This window comes from Centroberyx gerrardi, chromosome 20 (assembly GCF_048128805.1).
Source record: "Centroberyx gerrardi isolate f3 chromosome 20, fCenGer3.hap1.cur.20231027, whole genome shotgun sequence".
Classification (NCBI taxonomy): domain Eukaryota; kingdom Metazoa; phylum Chordata; class Actinopteri; order Beryciformes; family Berycidae; genus Centroberyx; species Centroberyx gerrardi.
The window spans coordinates 21723081-21744248 of record NC_136016.1 but is presented as its reverse complement, the minus strand read 5'-3'; the positions used below and the strand labels follow the sequence as shown (position 1 = coordinate 21744248).

At 42.5% G+C, this 21168-nt stretch overlaps 1 protein-coding gene across 1 annotated transcript; it reads left to right on the top strand.

The window, feature by feature from the left end:
• The first annotated feature begins 16343 nt into the window (after positions 1–16343).
• On the top strand, positions 16344–19422 carry LOC139918161 (somatostatin receptor type 2). Its single transcript, XM_071907447.2, has 3 exons — positions 16344–16731; positions 17670–17995; positions 18991–19422. The coding sequence occupies exons 1-3, from the start codon at positions 16344–16346 to the stop codon at positions 19420–19422; spliced, it is 1146 nt and encodes a 381-aa protein (XP_071763548.1).
• Positions 19423–21168: the final 1746 nt, after the last annotated feature.

Sequence of the window (21168 nt, the reverse complement as noted above, 5' to 3'; positions counted from 1 at the left end):
AATATCAGCAGGAGATTTCTGTTTGATGTTATGTGAAGCCCTTCTTCTTCTTCTTCTTCTTCTTCTTCTTCTTCTTCCACAGCCTTGTCAAAATATCCTGTTGAATTAATAATCAATCCTAAACATGTATATGCTTCCTTGTGCTCAATTACTGTACTTACTAGTGTGAATTTGTGTTCGAGTCGGAGTGCTTTTGAAAAGGAGAGATTTTGGTATTTTTCAAATTTACTCTCCCTGTCTGTGTTCTACTAAACTTGAGAGGGATTTCCATTATTGGAGGGAGAAAGACGAGAAAGATATCAGCAAAAATCAGACATTTGACCTTTGTATCTGCAGAGTGAGACGTGCCGCTGTGGATTTTTACACTTATTCTGCTAATTCTGTTTGTATCTTTCTCTTTCTGTCTGTGTTTGTCTCTCTCACACAGAAGCATAGTATAAAATCAGTGTTTAAGCCTGAACAGAGCATGTATTCAGGTTAAAATATTTTCTTTTTTCCTTTTCAATTTTTTTTTTTTTGTCAGCAATATTTTTTGTGGAGCAGTCATGCTCCACAGCCATGATGCAATACTGTGAAACGCGGTTTCGGCTCGCTTTTGAAGAGCGAGTTTTATCCCAACATCAGTGAGGAAGGTGCATATATGTTTAAAAAATAGATATACTGTGCTTCAAACACAGTCTGGCGAGCAAGATTCTCTCTCAGAAGTCTCTTTCTCAGCGCTTTCAGTTCGATTCAAGGATGCTTTCCTTGCATGACAGTCAAAGAAATAAACTAGACTTGAGTATTGATTACAATAATGATTAGTGATAGAAAAACAGGTCAGAACAGCTCCGGTTCTGTCTCTGTCTCTCAGGATGTGGATTACTGACATATTGAACAGACAACTATGTTTGCTTCTTCTTCTTCTACTTCTTCTTTTTCCCCTTCTTTATATTTTCTCTGTCTCTCTTCACAGGGAGATTTGTTTAATGTATTTATTGCACATATCATTAAGTTTTTTCATAATGTAAGAGAATCTCTTCCTGTCTCACGGTTCCACAATTGACCAACTTTCTGTGTCTCACTGCATCCACTTTTCCTGCTTATTCTTACTTTCTGCTTCACTCATTTTGTGATGAAGAGAAGTTAAAATGCAGATCACACGGACTGTCTCCATCAAATGCTCAAACCATTTAGTTCAATGATGAAAAGCACAGAAAACAGTGAAACCAAAGACTAGGAGAAACATACGACCTCAAAACAAACGAAAGAAGAAACCAACAAAAGGCAACAATAAGCATATCGTCCCCTACAGGTGATGCAGTCATCCCTCGGGCCAATCGGCAGCAATTACAATAAAGCACACCCCTATTCCCCATCGTCAAGTACTACTATATGTATGTGTGTGTGTGTGTATAGTATAGAGTATAATGTAGAATGTGTAGAATCGCCTTGGGCCTTTGTACAAAGTTTGTTGTCTTGAAAAAGCCTAAAGTGTAAAAACTGTTTTATAAGAAATTCATAATGGTGAAAAGTCCAACATGGTGCACATTGAAAGATTTGTACATACTGTATGTAGATATGTGCACCAAATTTCACATCAGTCAAACTGAGGATGTGGAGATTTCATCATGGACTAAAACAAACAAACAAACAAACAAACAAACTAGACGGCGGACAAAGAGGCAACTGACCTGGATGAGAGAATCTGAATAACAACAGAACGCAGCGTGGTGGAAAATGCTTTGACAAAATGAAAGGAAATAAAATAAACCAAGGGTGGGCTGCAATTTGAAAATGTTTGAATCAACAACAATATTTGCCAGCATGTCACATGTTGCTGTGTCAATTTACTGCTGTGAGTTTATCCATAACAGCTCCTTACACACTTCCTTCCACAGCGGAGGGAAATCCAGCTGCACAACCAGAACAGAGACAGAACTGACCAACAGGATGCTGGGACATAAACAAAGTCAACCTAGTGTTGTGTTCTCACAGTTTATCCCACAGCTTTACATCAGAATTACAGCCACAACCAGAGTTCAAAAGCTCCTTCTCACCTAGGGTGACCACATTTTCAAACCCCCAAACCGGGACCCTTAAGTGTACCGTACGTTCGTGCACATGCACATGTATGCGCTTATGCACGCACCATAGTGCATGTAAAACGCTCGTCATAGAATTTTCGAATTAGACCAGCTGTACAGTCCATGGATCGAAAGCTCACTGTCACCGGCGTTTGCCCCGCTGAAGTAGGTCACAGCGGTGCTACTACTAGCTTGTAGCCACCGCTTATGTTTGGCCGTCTTAATATGATCTTTTATGTCGGCATTTCCACCGAAAATGTACTCTTGCAGTGTGTGCAGAACGCAGCATTTTCGTTGCCGGCTACTTCACGAAGAAAAGAGTAACTTAAGCCTTCTGGAGGTCTTTAGAAAAGAGCAACTTTCTCTTCGGCACGACAGCTAACCGTTAGCGTACTGACAGATTCTGTCAGACAGCCACGAGCGTCACAGGCTAGCAACAGCCTTGACAACGACACATTGATTGATTGACACACATACAGACAAATCAGTGTTGAATTCAGACGCGTGGTGCATTGTTTATGTTTTTTGATTGGGTTAGGTAAGTATAATACTATTATTATTATTATTTTAATTGTGGTGAAAACCGGGACAATTTGGTAGTGAATGTTGAAAACCGGGACATTTTAGTGTTTTACAGATATTTGTCGGGACTCGGGACACCCATCTTGAAACCGGGACAATCCCGGACAAACCGGGACGTCTGGTCACCGTATTCTCACCCACTGCTGCTATCAGGACATTTAAGGTTAGCTAGTTAGCCTAGCTGACCTTCCAAGTTCAAACTAGCCATACTAGCCTATAGCTATCTGGTAAGCTAGTTAGCTAGCTGCTGACCTTCAACATCATGAATGACTGAAAAATGAAGTCATTGCTACTTATATTTTTTATGTATATTTCAACCAGAGTTCTTTCTTTGCAGTTCAAGTTTGCTAACTTGCGCTCTGAAAAACTGTGGTCATTTGGCTCCGCCCACTGAGGTTTAACTCAACCAATGAGATTATTTCTGCCTCCACTCTGGCTGTCTCCAAGTGTTCTGCCTTCAAGTGTTGGCTGCTCAGTTACCCATTATGTGTTGTTGGGTGTCTGTTTATTGTTATGTGTCCATATATGTAGGCTAGTGATTTCATTCATTGCATCATGCTGTACTGAAAGCAGTTTCAGTAGGACATGTAGGTCATGTAAGGCAAGGCAAGGCACGTTTATTTATATAGCACATTTCAGCAACAAGGCAATTCAAAGTGCTTTACATAAAACATTAAAAGCATCAAGACAAAGTGAAAAAGATAAAATTCATATATTGCATTAAAAGAATCAAATCAAGTAAAATAGAAAGATAAAAGAACACAACAAACACACCAACACTCCCACTTTTAGATGCACATTGTGAGTGAACCCATATGTTTTTCTTTACTGTAATTTACAGATCTCACTGGCCAAGGCAGACGAGAATCATAGAATCTCCTATGTAGGATGAATGATTCTATTCTATTCTATTCTATTCTATTTATTCGGCAAGTGCTACAAATGTGTTTAGTGCATAAACATACCAACATCTGACATAGTAACAGAAATACATACTGGTACACATGATGCTGTGATAAACGGGGCCTTTCATTTAGTGCAGGGGGACAGTGCGGGACATACTGTATACATCTCTGGCTGCAGATATGCACCAAAACATTGTGTGTCTTCATGCAGCAGGTTGCAGCCCCAGGTGAGAGTCCAGCAGAGACAGCCACACTGAGCAGGAGGTCAGAGGAAACGACAGATTGAGTTTGTAGCCTCAGATCTTTCATCTCTCCTCCAGACCGATTTCCCCTCTCTCCTCCAGGATGGACAGACTGAATTTCGCTCTTCGTTATGTAACTACGCTACATGCGGCTCGTGTTTTCCGCTTGCGTTGTGGATCTCGAACACATGGGCTGCTAAGAATAGGAATACTACAGCAGTCATACCCATAATAAGGCCGTTCTTTACTGTGATTATGGGGAGGACAGTGATGAGGCAGAGGACGAAATATGCACAGTAAGGGTCATTCGTAAAGATATTATGGTGTTTATACAACACCAACGCATGTGTACTGTCTGAAATGTTTTGATGTATGGCATTTTATTGTATGATGCCCAAACAATAGAATAATAGCAGGAGAAAATGAGAAAGATCACTCACCAGCTCCAGGTTAGCAAAAAAGTTGGCATAGCAACCGATATCTTGTGAGGAAGTCTTGGAGGGGAAAGTCGCAATTAATTTTTTTCCTGTGTTTTTCTTTTCTATTTTTTCCGCCTTTTTTCCTTATGAAATAATGAATAATGAAATAAGCTTCATCCACTGATTAATCAAGTGGAAAATAATGAAGCTCAGGCAACCAGAGGGAGAGGTGCTGCCTTAAATGAAATTGCATAGAGGGATTACGAGGTGCGACTGTGCAAACTTTAATAGTCAATCATATTAAGAGCATGAAAAGATGGAGGTCCAGTGTCATGTTTTTAATATGATTCTGAAAAGTGGGAAAAGGGAAAATAAATATCATAGTGTCAAGTTCACCATTTTGCACATTTACGCCTGCAGCACGGGTTCAAAAGGCAACATTTTGCTTTTTGATTTTATTTTATTTCTCTTCTATTTAGCCAGGAAGATCCCACTGAGACACAGTATGTCTTCATCCAGGGAGTCCTGATGACAGAATTTCACATAAATCAATTTCTCACATAAACACGGACGACATAAAAAAGCCGTCTGGAGGTCACAAGTTGAAAAGCTTTAGAACAAACTGCCCTGCAACAGCTCAGCTCAGCTCATATTAATGAATATTTCCTATAGCCAGAAATAAGAAGCAATTGTTTGTCTTTTCCCCCCGGTGCCCCCAGTCTGTAATGTCACATTGATGTACTGCTCCGCTGAGAATGACTTGGGAAAAAAACGGAAAAGGCGATTAGAAGAGCAGCCAAAGGGAAGGTTCTGGGGAAACGGTTATAATTTCTGCTTCAGACTTATTATCACTGTTATGAAATGAAGCTTTACTGGTTTAAAAGGCTCAAGCAAAAGTTGGGAGAGTCCCTTTGAGTCAAATTCAGTGTTAATAAAGCGGCTGATGACTGTACCTCTGGTTAACATCAACTGAGTGGCGCTCCACTTTAAACCACATGGACACAATACAGATATGCAGCACGGAAAACTACAGAAGCCCACTGAGGACATGTATTCATACCTTTTATTTACGTTGTTTTCCCATAATAACCAGTTCATTTTCTTTGTTTTCTCGAGATATCGAGTTATTTATGTCATTATTTTGCGATAACACATTTTGTTTTCCCGAGATAATGTGAAAATTATCTCTTTGAGACGGAGGTAAGTGTGGTGAGACATTCTCAAACTTTCAAATGTTGTGGTTCATGGAGAGTGCGTCGCTTTAAAGTATCAAGTTCATGTGGGTTTGCCTAATCAGCATGTTTGTGTGTAAATTATCTCACATTTGCTGTTATATGTATGCTTACACATGCATGTTGGTGGTGTGTCAGCTTGTGTGTATGTAGACTGCTTCTATATTTGTCCTGTCTGTCTATCTGTACAGTACCTGTATCTGTACAGATGACTGCATGTTGTGTTTTTATATGTATTTTTTTTTATATGCAGTTTCTTGGCTAATAACATCTGGCCACAGGGACTACAGTTGAAAATTAGCCAGTTGGCTGAAACTGACACATTTACCCTCGGATCAATTAATGTGCACTGGCCCTGTTTTAAAAATGAATAAACAAATGAAATGAAAAATGCGATGGAAAAATGGAAAATGATGCCACTGTTGGTGGTGGTTTATTAATAAGAACTTATGGATGAATTGATGCCTCTGGTTGCTGGTGTTACTGGTGTCAAGTAAACTGAGAGCACAGGCGATGGAAGCTGTCATACTGGTCTGAAGTAAATGTTACTATGGTTACAGGCAGTATTTACAGCCATAGCGAGATTGGAGATATACATTATGTACTTTTGGCATATTTGACATGTGCAAATATGCTAAATACCTAAATACCCATATACACTTCCAGTCAAGAGTCTGGACCCACCTGACTGAATGTTCTGTTTTTTATTCTCTTAAAGCCATTTTGATCTAAAGGCTTCTGCTTAAATGCTTGAAATTAGTTTCTTATTCAAATATAAATAGTGAAGTTGATCCTATGTATGAATTTCTTTCCAAAGCCTTTTGCCTTTCCATCAAGGCAAAGGGCGGCTACTTTAAAGAATCTAAAATATAAGATAGTTTTGATTTGTTTAGCACTTTTTTGGTCGCTGCATAATTCCATGTGTGTTATTTCATAGTTTTGATGTCTTTACTGTTATTCTAAAATGTGGAAAATAGTAAAAATAAAGAACTTTTGACTGGTAGTGTACTTCTACTTACTCTTCAGGAGTAGTTTTTGCGTTCTTGTATTCCCTCTTATGTACATTGTTTATCATTCCTCTGTCCTTACAGCTGCTGTAACGCTGCAGTTTCCCCTCGGGCATCAACAAAGTACGCTCCCGTCCCATCATACCCCTATACAGCCAGACAGGTAGGATGCGGGCCAGCCAGCTAGGGTTTCTACATAGCTAGATTCTCCCACAGAGATGCTCAAACAGCTTACCGGGTGATTGACAGGTGTCAGGGGGCGGAGTCACAGTGCAGCAGTTGGACGGCTGCATCTGTGCCGCGGCAAACGATCCGAACGTGTCATTCTAACTTTTCTCCTCTAATTTCCATCCCCACTGGGACACGCTCGCTGCTGCACCGGGTGAGAGGGAACACAGAGCAGAGAGAATCAATGTCAGCGGCGCACACACACACACACACACACACACGCAGAAATGTTGGAGAGGTGCAACCAAACAACAAACAGGAAGCAGGCGACCTGAGACCTGACACTGGAGGTGTGCTGTGATTCTGGAATGAAGATGTGCACTTAAAAATTGTGTGCAGGCTGTTGTACACACACACACACACACACACACACACACACACACTTCATGAGCCCCAAATCGCAGGCTTACCACTTTGCACTTATGGTCTAAATACAATCAATTATCTTTCAGCTACTCCGCCATCTCCATCCTTACGCACACACACACACACACACACACACACACACACGCACACGCACACGCACACGTTGAGACCTGATGGGCTTGGTTGGAGTGATGAGAACCGTGACATCTTGTGCCTTAACATTTCTTTTTTTTATAAAAACAAAAACAAAAACAGAAGGTTAGAAGATTTTGTTTTCTCAGAGAAAAGGACACTGCTATAAAAAAAAAACCAACAGTGTTGAAAGGAAGCTGGAGGAGATAAACAAGGTGAGAAACAACAGAAAAATCACGTCACAATAAATATACTCTCTCCCCGAAGAGTTTCACGGCAACACACACACGTCAAGGTTGTGTGTGTTTTACTGAATCAGTCAAGAGTTTTGTGACGTGTGTGTGTGTGTGTGTGTGTGTGTGTGTGTGTGTGTGCTCAGTGTGCCAGGGGCAGAGAGGTGGATGAAGCTGAGGAGAGAGAGAGAGAGAGAGAGAGAGAACGAATCGAGACGGGAAAACAGACGGAAGGTGAAAAACACTCTGATCCGGCCTGACACCCGTCACTTTAAAACACTCTGTCCAGTAAGAGAGGAGAGGCTTCACGACCGTGTGTGTGTGTGTGTGTGTGTGTGTGTGTGTGTGATGTCTGTATGTGATGTCTTATCTTTAATCTGGACCTTTACCCTTTAAACTAGGCTTAATGTTGACTTAGACACGAGAGTCAAAGTTGAAGGCCAGGTGGAGAGTTGTTGACTGACTCTGTTCAAGGCTGTGTGTGTGTGTGTGTGTGTGTGTGTGTGTATGTGTAGAAGTGTGTGTGTGTTAAATCACAAATTATGAGAATTGGATTATGATGATAAAAATGTAACAAAATTCTGTGGTGGCTGGCTCCAGAAAATAAAATAAAGCCATTCTAGTAGAGTGAGCAGATTGTGTACAGTTTTTAATTATAGCAATCTGTAGGTCCTTAAATATTAAATATGTCCTTTCATGCTTTTTCAAATTGAATCCTAGTACTTACCTTTCTGAAGTCCTGTGGAAAGAAATATTAATGGTTTGATTTATTACACTACCTAAGAACTTACCTTGCTAGTTCTAATTTTTGTCCAAAAATCATTTCTTTTCCATTTAGTTTTAAAAAGGTCTTAAAAACTATTAAATATAACTCTGATACCTGCTGACACCCCGTTGAGTTATAATTGGGATGCATTCCTCGCGTGCATTTTTGTACATTGAACCACAACTTCATGTTATTTTCTTCAGACACTTGTTCATAAACTGCATGACAAACAGCTGCAAGTCTTCACCAACTTCCTTGCCTGCTTTGTCAAATCTGAACACCTGAACCTGATGCCCAAAGCTCTGGCTACTCTGGATTTAGATGACAAACTGCTGTGAGAGATGTATGTGGGACGGGAGGCTGATCGATTCAGAGTGGCACATCCACAACACCCTGTGAGTACTTTACAAGAATGATTAATTTGGAGCCTCTGCAAGGTTTGTATGACTACATGTACAGTAGTAAGTGTTTGTGTGCTTATTCTTCCTTCTAGAAGTCTCCAGGGCATGCAGTACATGTGCCAAATACCTGCAGAAAAAGCTGCCTTTGCAGAGCAGGACCCTGCAGTGTTTGCCCGCCATGGATCCAGTTGTGAGAGGGCACTCAGACCGGGTTTGAACTGAAGAAGCTCACACAAATGATGAGTCACCTGCTGCCGCCTGATGCTGACACTCACCAGGAGACTCTTCAGCACAGTGTGGACCAGACCCTGCCCACTTTTAAAGAGGGAGATGATGTTGTGAGATGGTGGGCCTCTGTCTTTGAAAATAGGGCTGTCCCGAATACAGTTTTTTCGTCGTGTTAAGAGTCACGCACCTTCAAACTGCTTGGCTTTCCATACACGGGCAACAGTTCGCCCGACAAAGTTCACACATAGTCACAGTTCCTCCTCACAAAAACACAGCGCTGAAAACATACTCGGTGGAGTCCACAGTAATATATAGATAGAGATAGATATTTATATTAGAAACCAAGGAAAATGTAGCTTAGCACCGTTTATATCCACTGAGACACCGTCATAGCGCGGAGATAGCAGTCCACGGCAACAATGCTGAATCCACTTGAACTCAAACAACAGTCCGACCTCACTCACAGAGCGGCCGCAGCTTAAATCCGAGGTGATCACGACACGGTTCGGGCGCCGTTTGTAGAGATGTGGATGATCTCCGGGGAGTCGTTAGAGAAGAAGAGATGAACACCAGACGAAAAACTTCATGCTTCAGCTGTAGTTTTATTAAGGGCAGACGTTGTTGTGATATAGGTCAAGCTCTGACTCTGCAAGAGCGGAAGTGTGACGTCACTATATAGGCACCCAAGCAGCGATCATTACATATAAAATTACATAAAAAAAACGAATATCTGAATCCCAAAATTGAAAACCGAATACCTACCACACGAACGAATATCTGAATAGTCGAATATTCGGGTCCAGCCCTAGAAAATACCCAGGCCTGTGCCAAGCTATAAAAGCTGCCATGTCCATCTTCCATGGTCCCTTGGTAGAGTCTTCATTCAGTGTAATGGGTGCCATCATAGACCCAAGAATCACCAGCATGAACATTAATACATTCAGTGCCATCCAGGCGGTGAAATACACTTTGCAGTCCAGGAAGCAGAGTGCCAGAGAAATGTTCAGGAGGCAGAATTTGGGGCGGCAGACAGGAAGCTGTGCAGCAACATCAATTCGGCAGGAACAAGAGACAAGGCCCAGCGACAAAATAAGTTCCTCAGAGTCAGAGAGAAAAGGATGGAGTTTGACTGCCAGCCATCTACAAGTGCTGCAGAGAAAAGGATAGAAGTGGTAGAGGAAGAAAACGTGGCAAGAAAGAGGCAGCGAAAACGAGCACTTCAAATTCTTGTACAGGCAAAAAGACTGAAGAAATAAACTTTAAAATCACAAAAATTTTCTTCTGGGGGCCCCCAGACCCCCCTACAGGGGTTTGGTTTACAGACATGTCACCTTTTTCACCTCTTATGAGTTTGCAGGTCTGATTGAGAGAGAAGCAGAGAGAGAAAAATAGAGATACTCTATACTGTAGGCAGATAAAGGAGCATTTTAAACATCAATATATATCATTATCAAATTAATTGTGATACCTTGATATAATTACTGTAAACAAATGAGACCATGGCCCACCAAGCAGCATTTACTTCAATAAAAATTCAGGATTTATAACTGCTCTCCCCACAAAAAACTGTGTGGGTGGTGTTACTGAGCAGTGGGAATTCATTTTAAAAGTGGACAGTTTATTTAAATGAGTGCTGCTTTTGTGGATCATACAATGTGGGTCCTAATGATTCAGAAAAGGCCTTTAAAGGTGGTAGGTGCAACATCAGTATATAATTTTTAAAATAATTGTGATACCTTGTAATAATAACTGAAAAGAAATGAGAGCATGTTGGAGACCAGTAGTATTGTTAGTGCCAGTGTTTCTCCACATTTAGACTGCATTTCCCATAAGCCCCGTTGCTTCCTGCCCCCCCTCCCTAAAGAGGATCAACATGTTGGAAGTGATTTCTCCATCTTCCTTTCCCTCCTTCCACCATCTGCTGCCAGAAACTCTTTCAGCTTTAGCTCCGTTTGCTCTGGAAGAACAGAACCTCTTCCTGTTTTGTGCCGTAAAGCGATCCAGCAGATTTCCCTCCAGATCCAGAGAAACAATGGAGGATGCAGAGTAGAGGCTGATAGAGGCTGACAGGCTGACCACTGATGGTCTGGTTTGTTTACAGTGATTATACTAATGTCTCAAAATGAATGCTATTGATGTTAAAATGCTACACACAGCCCCTTTAACCAGATTTGCCTTGCTGGTCTTACCATAAATTAAGCAGAATTGAAAGAATTGTTGGCTCTGTGTTGTTCTTCTTGGCCCTGGGTGACACAGCATAGTGAACTCACCAAGAGAACCTGCTGACCTGTGACCACAGCACTGTAAACATGGTTTGAACCCATAATCCACTAGTTTGGACACTGATTTACAGAGAGGGGGATCTCTTCACTGAATAACGTAAGAGATGGATCCTTCACATCCCGTCCCTCCTTCCCTCGTTCTGTCTCACTCAGTCCTACATCATGTTGGACATAAATAGAACTATTAATCTTAGATAGGATGACAACACTTATAGTTTAGTGCTGATAAGCTGGGTGTTGGAGCAGTTTCTCATGGAGCTCTGACAGAAGATGCCCTCCATCTGCACTGGACTCCCAAACTCCTCCTGCATGCTTGACTTTATATAAACGGGTCCATCGTTTCATCCAGCAGGTTCAGATCTGAGCGTCATCCCTGCCTATAGCCTATACTGCGCTGAATGCATTACTCTTCAATGGAAGCCGATTCATTTGAAAAGAGAGAATCCGTACTGCTGCATCATTGTGTTGCGTAAATTGCTTTTGCATATGCATGCCGTAAACTAAATCGATTGTTTATGCTGTGATACTGTACAGCCAATAATGCACTAATTAGTTTCAACTCGATATTTTGAGTCACTCCGGTGTGGTAGAACTCTGCACACAGTTTGCAGCAGCATAGAAGCATTAAATAATCTGCTAAGTGTGATACCGGACACCGGCGTGAGGAGAAAGAGCCAAGTCATATGAATGACAGAAAATCCGCAATCCGCCGGACAGCGACGCACACGGTGGTGGAGCCGAGTGATGCGTTCAACGCTTCAGCGACAAACCTGTCGTTCAGAGAACAAGTGGTAAATCATTCTCTCTCTCTCTCTCTCTCTCTCTCTCTCTCTCTCTCTCTCTCTCTCTCTCTCTCTCTCTCTCTCTCTCTCTCTCTCTCTCTCTCTCTCTCTCTCTCTCTCTCTCTCTCTCTCTCTCTCTCTCTCTCTCTCCCTCCCTCTCTCTCTCTGTGCGTCCTGACGCTCTGACTCGCCGCGGGGATTCGGTGCCAAGACTTTCTGCTGGACGCAGCGCACTGAGCGCACTCACAGAAACCGCCGCTTTAGACGAGGTTTATTCAAGTTTTGGCGACAAACCCGGAATATTTCGGAGGGGAAATGACCTAAGGAGACATACAGGCACAGCCTCCTCCGCTGAAGGCGGCGATCAGAAGTGAACGGCAGCGCCGTGCGTAACGGGCAGCAGGTGGATGGACAGGGTCTGATGGCAGGATGCAGCAGGTCAGCGCCGCTTCCCCGCGGCTGGACTCCATGTTCTCCGCTGAAGGACACTTTGCCGCGACGGACTTGATATGACGATGAAGTTCTCAGTTTAAAAGTAAGTGATGTAGACAAGGAAGAGTGAGACATTTCATTTGGTATTAAGATGCTCATTGAATTTGCCTTGATCCACCGGAGTATCTTAGACATGTTTTTGCGCACTGTTATCCATCTTTACCGCTTTACTTCTGTTAAAAAGTTACATTTTTAGCATCAGTTGAAATGGGCACCTGTCATTCTGTGGCGCACACGCAGTATTATGGCGCAGCAATTATTTGGTTTCCATGTGGACGGACGCTGATAATTAAATTAATACATCTTATTATATTCATTAAAACTCCAACTCAAACCTAAAACACATGGAGCTACTGGGGCGTGTTAAGGTTCCTGCAGGTTCTGCCAATCAGCTTTGCGCTCCGTTTTATTTATCTCACTTAAGAAAAAAAAATAGAGCAAGTGATTTAATCTTGCACTGTCTTGCAATGTTATTTTCCTTAAAACAAGTGGAAAAAAACCGCAGTGTTTCCAACGCAGAACAGCTTGGTTGAAGTGAAGTGCCATTTTCTTGAACTGCCTCGTTCTGCTGTGACTGAAGGTGCTGACGCTTCAAACCAGAGCAGAAGTGGAGTTATTTCAACCCAGTGGCAGAACAGAATGATCCACCTGCTGTAAGTCAAACGGCAGAGTGGGATAGTGATTAGAGCGGCTGTCTTGTAGTGAAAAGGTCAGAGGTTTGAGCCCAGCAGCCATTTTACCTGTCAGTGTCCTTGAGAAGACAAATAATACCTGCTCAGTTATATTGAGACGCTCTGGATGAGAGCTAATTGCAAAAAAAAAAAAAACCCTGAAACTAAAAAAGTGACTTGTTAAGATGGACATTATTTTGCAGTGCAGCATACAGGTTGTGTGTGAGGCTCCGTGCTGCTGCTTCACCTCATCACACACCCACTGAAATAACCGTCCAGCTGAAATTCCTGACACGAATCCCGCGATTTAGGTTATTCTATGAATCTCAAGTAGCCTATTAGAGTTTCCCTTTGCAAGATTTTTAATAGACAACTAAATCTCCTGTTAGAATTGCTAATGTAATTACCCTATTTTATAATTAAAGTCCAACGTGTTGCCAAATAGCACTGCCACACACACGCACACACACACACACAGGCATAATTATCCCACGCCTCCTGCGAACAAATAACAGTCTAAAGCCTTTCATCAGCGCATCCATTATTAGTGCAGATAGCGCTTACACACACTTTCTCTCGCGCTGTCTTACTCACACACACACTCTTTCACACTGTGCGTAGGCCTATTAGGGTTCGACTGATAAGGGTTTTTGAAGCCTGATACCGATGCCGATATTTTTGGATTGCAGGTGCCCATACCTGATATTTTGTGCCAGTGTTCAGTATCTTTAAATTTGACCATTTCCATGCCTAAGAAATCCCCCAAAATGACAAGTATTCAGTGTGTTCCCCAGAATTATATCCTTGTCAGGGTGGAAAAAGACTCTGAAACAACATTTAGAGCATCATGGGACACAAACTCTCCACTGAAACCCAGATTAAAGACAGTTTAGCTGGGTTAGCAGCTCATTACAGCAGATTGAAGCAAGTTTCACTGCAGGTTTTACCGACTGCCACCCTTTAAGCTGGCGGAGTCAAATACTCCCACAACACACTGATGATTTCTCTAGGCAGGAACTGGAAAAATAAACAAATAAATAATAATAAAAACATATTCACTAGCCATCATATCCATCATACTTCCATTATATCGGGTTAGGGTTAGGGTTAGTGATGACTTTCGCTTGCTAGAATGTAAACAACAATTTAAAAATGTCTTTACAAAGTGCAAATAATATAATTTCGATGGAGAGCTTGAGAAATTGACGTCTCATTTGTGATTCCTACAGCAGAATAAAATGTAGCTCATATTGCGATTCATTTTTCTGCCCCACGAATTTCGATATATATCGTCCCCGTCCCTAAAGAAAGAGCAAAGTGGGCTCACGTGTGCCAATCACAGTGCAGGGAAGTCATGAAAGCAGGAATTAGTCTGGTGTCATTATTCACCCGGCTGCAGTGAAGAGTGAGCGCTGCTGCCACAGTGTCAGAGCTGTTTGTCCCCCCAGATCAATTGAATAAACATTTGTCTTCAGCAGCACAGTGCCCTCGTCCTTCTCTCTCAGGCGTGCCTTCTTGCATGTATGCATACGTGGGCGGTGGGGGCACACACACACACACACACACACACCCACACACACACACACGCACACACGACTACTGGGCTGAGTGGAGCATGGGAGGATTTATGGTCTGGACTGAGATAGAAAGCTAAACGACTGAGGAAAACAGAGAGGAGAGGACAAGAGGAGACCCAGCAAACATTTAGACGTTGAGTAGATGTTGAAAACCTGCATAAATATAGCAACAAAATAAAAGTTGAGATGATGTCCATAGTGGTCCATAGTTGCTCGTTTTGTGGAATCAGGACATAAACATCTTTCTGATGTCTGTTCAAAACACTTAACAAAGCTGTTTTAAACATTTTTACTGTGCCGTAATATCATATTGTGAAAAATTTGTGTTTGTATGGGTTGACGTTGAAATTGCACGTAATGATGCTACATAACGGCGATGTCCTGGGTTTGAATCCAGTTTAAGATCTTTGTTGCATGTCATCCCCCTCGCACTCCCAATCTTTCTTGACTGTCTCTACTGTATCTATCAAATAAAGGCAAAAAATGCCCCACAAAAAATCGCAGTCACGCTGAAATGAAAAATAACTTTTTCGCCTTTTAAGGTCATTCTAACTATCATACCATACACCAATTTGACAATTTATGCCAAAAAAAAACGACAAAAAATATTTTCTTGTGTTTTTATATCAAAATCTCATTACTTTTACTTCCTGGAAAATGGAAAATCTTTAGTGGTGACATCATCGTGTACCAGGAGGCATACATAGAAATTCCAACCAATGAAACATCACAGATTTTTGAGCAGTCCCGCCCCTCTGCCCCTCCCATCAAATAAAACTGCCTTTCTCTCCCTCACTGAAATCCCATTGGTTTACGCTTTTGACTGATCCCTCCCTGCATTATGCCCCGCCCCAATATCCCTTCAACAAGAAATACATCACATTATGGAAGGTAGATGCTCTCAAAATGCTGTTTCATTGTGACTTTTAAAAAATTACATGTAAACCTATGGGGATGAACTTGGTCTCCTGCATGTTACTGTCCGTCAAATGTGAGCGGAAAAAGTTGAGGAGTGGATAATGAAGGAGAAGGAGGACTGAAATTGTGGAGCAAATATTCTGAATATTATATGGAGGAGATATACTGAATATTCTGTGGGTGAAATATCCTGAGTGAAGGTGTGAAAGCAGTGTTATGTAAAGCGTGTTGCATTAACCTTGCAACAGTTGCCATGGTTCTTGAGGGAATATTATTTGCCAAATGAACAATTCTCTGTTTTTCAGCCAAACTTACTGTTCTCTCGCTCTCTCTTGTTATTTCTCTCTCTCTCTCTCTCTAGCTCTCTCTTGCTGTCTGTTTCTATCTGTATTCTCTACAGGTGGGATGTGACACTTAGTGGTTCTTTATACCTCAAACACCTTGAAAAGACCCAGTCATCCCAATCCCCCGAGCCCCGAACCCCTGGACCCCAAATTCCCAATACCCCTCTCCCTAGTAGCTGAACTTAGACCGTCAAAACCAGGCATATCCCCAAAATCCTTATACTCTATAACCAGTATTTCCAAACCTCTATACATTCAAATCCATGTTTTTTAGGCATGTAACCCCAAACCCAAATCTCACCTTGAATCCCTGAGCCCCAAAATCCCTTGGTACCCCAAATCTTTGAACCTCTTAACCATCATACCTCCAAACCTTCCCCCCCCTTCATCCTCAGACAGCTAGAACTCTTTGGCACCCCAAAACCCGCTCATACTCTTCGACAAACATCCTCATCATCCTCTCAGTCGTCATGGCCTTGGATCAGTGGTCCTTCCTCCCGACCCCGCCCAACGTCTCCCTCCCCGAGCCCCCGCTGTACGACAGCTACATCCAGGGGAACGAGTCCGACCTGGACCTGAACATCTCCGAGACCGGGGGGCCCCACCAGGACAAGACCAGCTCGGTGGTCATCACCTTCATCTACTTCGTGGTGTGCGGCGTGGGGCTGTGCGGCAACGCGCTGGTCATCTACGTGATCCTGCGTTACGCCAAGATGAAGACGGTGACCAACATCTACATCCTGAACCTGGCGGTGGCCGATGTGCTGTGCATGATGAGCCTGCCGTTCATCGCCATGCAGCTGGCGCTGGTGCACTGGCCCTTTGGAGAGGCGCTGTGCAGGGTGATCATGACTGTAGGTGGGTGTGGAGCAGAAGGATGATGGTGCACTTTAAAGAGTAATGGGTCACTGGGTTGCTAAGCACTTTTGGGTTCCTCACTAGCAAAAATGATCTCAAAATGAAACTCCACTACGGTTGAAATTTGAAGAAAATGTAAATGAAACGATTAGCTCAACAAAAAATATAAGACTTTTCTGATTGAAATTCAAAGACTGTTGGTTCCCATCCCGAGTGTGCATGGGGAACAAAATGGCCGCTATCTCACTCTCATCACCTTTTGTCAGAAGTGTGACCAAGTCAACTCTGCCAAGTCAGTCTCAAGTCTTGAGGCACAAGTCTCAAGTCAAGTCTCAAGTCTAAATGTAGAACAGCAAGTCAAGTCAGAACAAATCAAGAGTCCAGTATCAATTTAATATCTTAAAGAAAACTAAATATCTAGGACTTTTCAATGCAATATGGTTTTAATAGGATAAAAACTTGGTAAGAGCATCATGAGTTTGATTTCTATAATCAGTTTCAACTTCAATAAATTCAATCATTCCATACAAATTCAGAAAACAGAATTTAAATTCAGTCGTCCGCTGGAACAAATCTCATCACTTTCAATCTAAGTCATTTACACAAACACAAGATCTCAAGTCAAGACTTTAGAAACCTTTTCAAGTCGTCAAAGTACAAGTCAGAGTCAAGTCCCAAGTCACCAGAACCCAAGTCAAGTCAAGTCTCAAGTCTTCTCTTCATGCATCAAGTCGAGTCTCAAGCAATTAAAATTGTGACTCAAGTCCAATTGTTATAAAAAAAGAGGACGAGTTAAAAACTTGTATTTCACTGCACTGCATTTTACGAGTTTAATCCAAACTGATTAATTAATCCTTAATTTGTCTCCTCTTTTCCTTTAACCTCACCTCCTTTTTCTCTCCTCTCCTCTGCTCTCTCTCCTCCTCACCCCCTCCCAGACTCCCTAAATCAGTTCACCAGTATCTTCTGTCTCACGGTGATGAGCATCGATCGATACCTGGCCGTGGTTCATCCTATCAAGTCCACGAAATGGCGGAAGCCGCGCATAGCGAAGCTCATCAACCTGACAGTGTGGGGCGTGTCACTGCTGGTCAACCTGCCCACTATGATCTTCAGCGGCTTGAACAAGGTGCCGGTCTGTGGGATCGTGTGGCCGGAGCCCCAGCAGGTCTACTACACCGCCTTCATGTTCTACACCTTCTTCGTTGGTTTCTTCCTGCCCCTGGCGGTCATATGTATGTGTTACCTGCTCATTATAGTCAAGGTGAGGATCGTGCGTCTGCCTGTGTGAGAATGTAACATCATTTTTGTTCTGTTTCTTTTTGGTATTTTCACAGTATCTTCCTTTTATTACTGACTATAGCGCTGGAATGCCTTGTGGTAATCCAGCTGTCACCAAGGCTGTGTAGAGTTATTCTGGCTGTACATTTGACAATTGGCTAAATTGAAGATGTCAAGACGGTGTATTTTGTAAGAACCTGAAAAAGTCAAGGGTAGGAACATTCAATTCTTGAGAAGTTTTTACATTTCACTTTCTTACAATTAAGACACTATTTACAGAAACACAAGGAATGGGAGAATATATCACACACCATCCATGTTAGAAATACTGTTTATTTCCATGATAGAGGGACATATTAGAAAGGGTATTATATCAAATATCTATAGAGCATTGCAACACAAATCACCAGACAATAATATAGATACCAAGGAGAAGTGGGAATAAGAAATGAACATTACAATTTTAAATGAAAGTTGGCAAAAAAACGTTTAAGGATGGACATAACATAACTGATAGCCCGAGACATAATGCGTACATAACAACCGTCACCCAGAAATGGACTACAAGTTTTGTCTGCGATTGCCAGTTTTAAGTTGTTTTTGCTTGAGTTAATAAGGTTGGGTTTTCACTATCTTACCTCTACATAGCATATAATACACATGACAAACTACACTGCTCTACTTCTCCAGATTTGTAATGATTTGTGCCTCTGCTAACATTTTTTTACATCATTTTTGAACTAGGACACTAGAGCTGCTGTGTGACTGAACGAGAGATAGGTAGCACGAAATTATTGAAAAAAATCGGAAAAAACCTCTTCCATAACCATGGTACCATGTGACATTCCAGCTCTATGAAATGATTGTTTGAGAGAGTTTCCCAGGTTTTTATGTTGTTCCTTTACAATGTCTCAGCATGTGAACTGTGTGCTTTTACACTTGGAGATTTTAAGCGCTTGACAATCCTTCCCCTGCCAGGTGAAGTCGTCCGGCATGCGCGTGGGCTCCACCAAGCGCAAGCGCTCAGAGCGTAAGGTGACCCGGATGGTGTCCATCGTGGTGGCGGTGTTCGTCCTCTGCTGGCTGCCTTTCTACGTGTTCAACATCACCTCCGTCACCAGCTCCATCAAGTCCACCTCTGCCGTGAAGAGCACCTTCGACTTCGTGGTGGTGCTGGGCTACGCCAACAGCTGCGCCAACCCCATCCTGTACGCCTTCCTGTCGGACAACTTCAAGAAGAGCTTTCAGAACGTTCTGTGTCTGAAAAAGGTGGCGGGTCTGGACGAGATGGAGCGCAGCGACAGCCGGGCCGACAGGAGCAGGATGGTCAACGACGCCATGATTAACCACGCCAACTTGGAGACGCACAACGCCGCCCTGCTCAACGGCGAGCTGCAGACCAGCATCTGAGGACGGAGGGATGGAAGAGCGGTGGAAGAGCGAAGGGTGGTCACATCCACGGAGTGAGCAAAGCAGTGGTTGGGGCTTCCAGAGACCAATGGGCTGCCAGTGTCCCGCCACCGACCGCTGTCCAAACACGTTGGGACAGGAGGATGATGTAAGAGCTGCTGATGGATGTGGACATATGAACAAAGTCCAAGTGAAAAATAAACGATTTGTTGTGGGGTTTCAGAGATTAGGGAAAATATAGCGACTCACCCGCTCGAAAGTGCTTTGATATTTGGGTTGTTGAGGCGACTGAGAAAAGAGATGGATCCTCACTGAACTGATTATCAACAACAACAACATTTAGATGAGTAATGTCAGAATCAAAGAGGAACAAGAACGCTGTTTACTCTTGCCAGCTTCAGACTTACTGGCAGCAGAAGTGCTGACTGACCCAAAATTGTACCAAGTCAGTGTGTGGACCAATGTGGACCAATGTGGACCAATGTGGACCCACTGGAGAAGTAGTTTACCTGCAGCAGGGAGGGGCCTGGACGGGAAGGAGGATTATCTACATCACCACATCACATTTGAAGGAGCTATGAAGTTCTCAGCATGATATTTTTCCTCATGTGAAAATAATAAATATTCTAAGCAGTTGGCCAAACATGTCAGCGATAAAGATCCAGTGCAGGAACTCTGCAAAGACTTTGAAAACCAAAAAAAATAAAATAAAAAATACTTGATTAATCCAACAGAAACCAAAAGCTCCAAAAATAAATAATTTCACGCTCATGTTTTATTCAAAACCAGCTGATCCCTCTGGTCTTGACAGTGAGGGTTACAAGCTCTCTTTGTGTGACATCTTATTTATTGACAAAGACGGATGTTCTTGAGGCTTCTCCAGTTGGCGTCCGTACGGGAGAAACCGCATCGATCGGCAAACTCTCGAATTTCTCATACTGGATTATTGATTAAGTGTAAGGAATGGAAACATCTCGGCGGCCCCTCCGACCTTGCTCACTTCAAAACAGCTTGACACTGCACATAGGAAATGGTTTTCTGTCGAACTGAACTCTGCGTGGGAGGTTTCACACATGGACTACTCCTTGTCCTAAATTGAATTTCAAAGGAACTCCCACTTGTAAAATTGTGTATTGTGGTATGTATCTAGGACAACACTTCAACCACGTGTGAAAAACCCATAATATAGTATCATAGTATCTTGGTGATAAACATGATCGTTGCTCCCTGCCATTGTAAAGAGCACATTTCCAGTTGTAAGCTGTTCTGTTTTGACGATGTGAAAAAAAAAAAAAATTCCTCTTGATTTGATGTCAAACTGTGGTCACCGCCCTCGGATTCACATTTGGTTCAGTCAGCGTGAGCTTGCAAAAATGCCTAATGGCACAGAAGGCAGGGAAATGTGTCACAGAGAGAAAGAAGGAGAGAGGCAGAGAGAGAGAGAACGAAATGAGGAGAGAGAGAAAGAGAGACAGAGAGAAAACCAGAGCTTGTGTATGTAAATCTATTAGGAACACAAGAGACATAAAGAGAAAGATAACAGTGGATTGCATGGATACAGGTGAAAGAAAGAAGACAAATCTGTGTGTGTGTGTGTGTGTGTGTGAGTGAGAGAGAGAGAGAGAGAGACATTGGAATACCATTAGAATTGTTGCAGACTCGTTAATGACCTTAATTACCTTTAATTACCACCAAGGAGGTAATGTTTTCCGTCCGTCTGTCTGTCAGCAGGATATCTCTAAAAGA

What these genes read in the sequence shown, in the direction of transcription:
- LOC139918161 (XM_071907447.2), top strand. Translation starts at nt 16,344, where the DNA reads ATGGCCTTGGATCAGTGGTCCTTCCTCCCGACCCCGCCCAACGTCTCC. An exon ending in CAGGGTGATCATGACTGTAG is followed by an intron (nt 16,732 to 17,669) that starts GTGGGTGTGGAG and finishes ACCCCCTCCCAG; the next exon opens with ACTCCCTAAATCAGTTCACC. An exon ending in ACCTGCTCATTATAGTCAAG is followed by an intron (nt 17,996 to 18,990) that starts GTGAGGATCGTG and finishes TTCCCCTGCCAG; the next exon opens with GTGAAGTCGTCCGGCATGCG.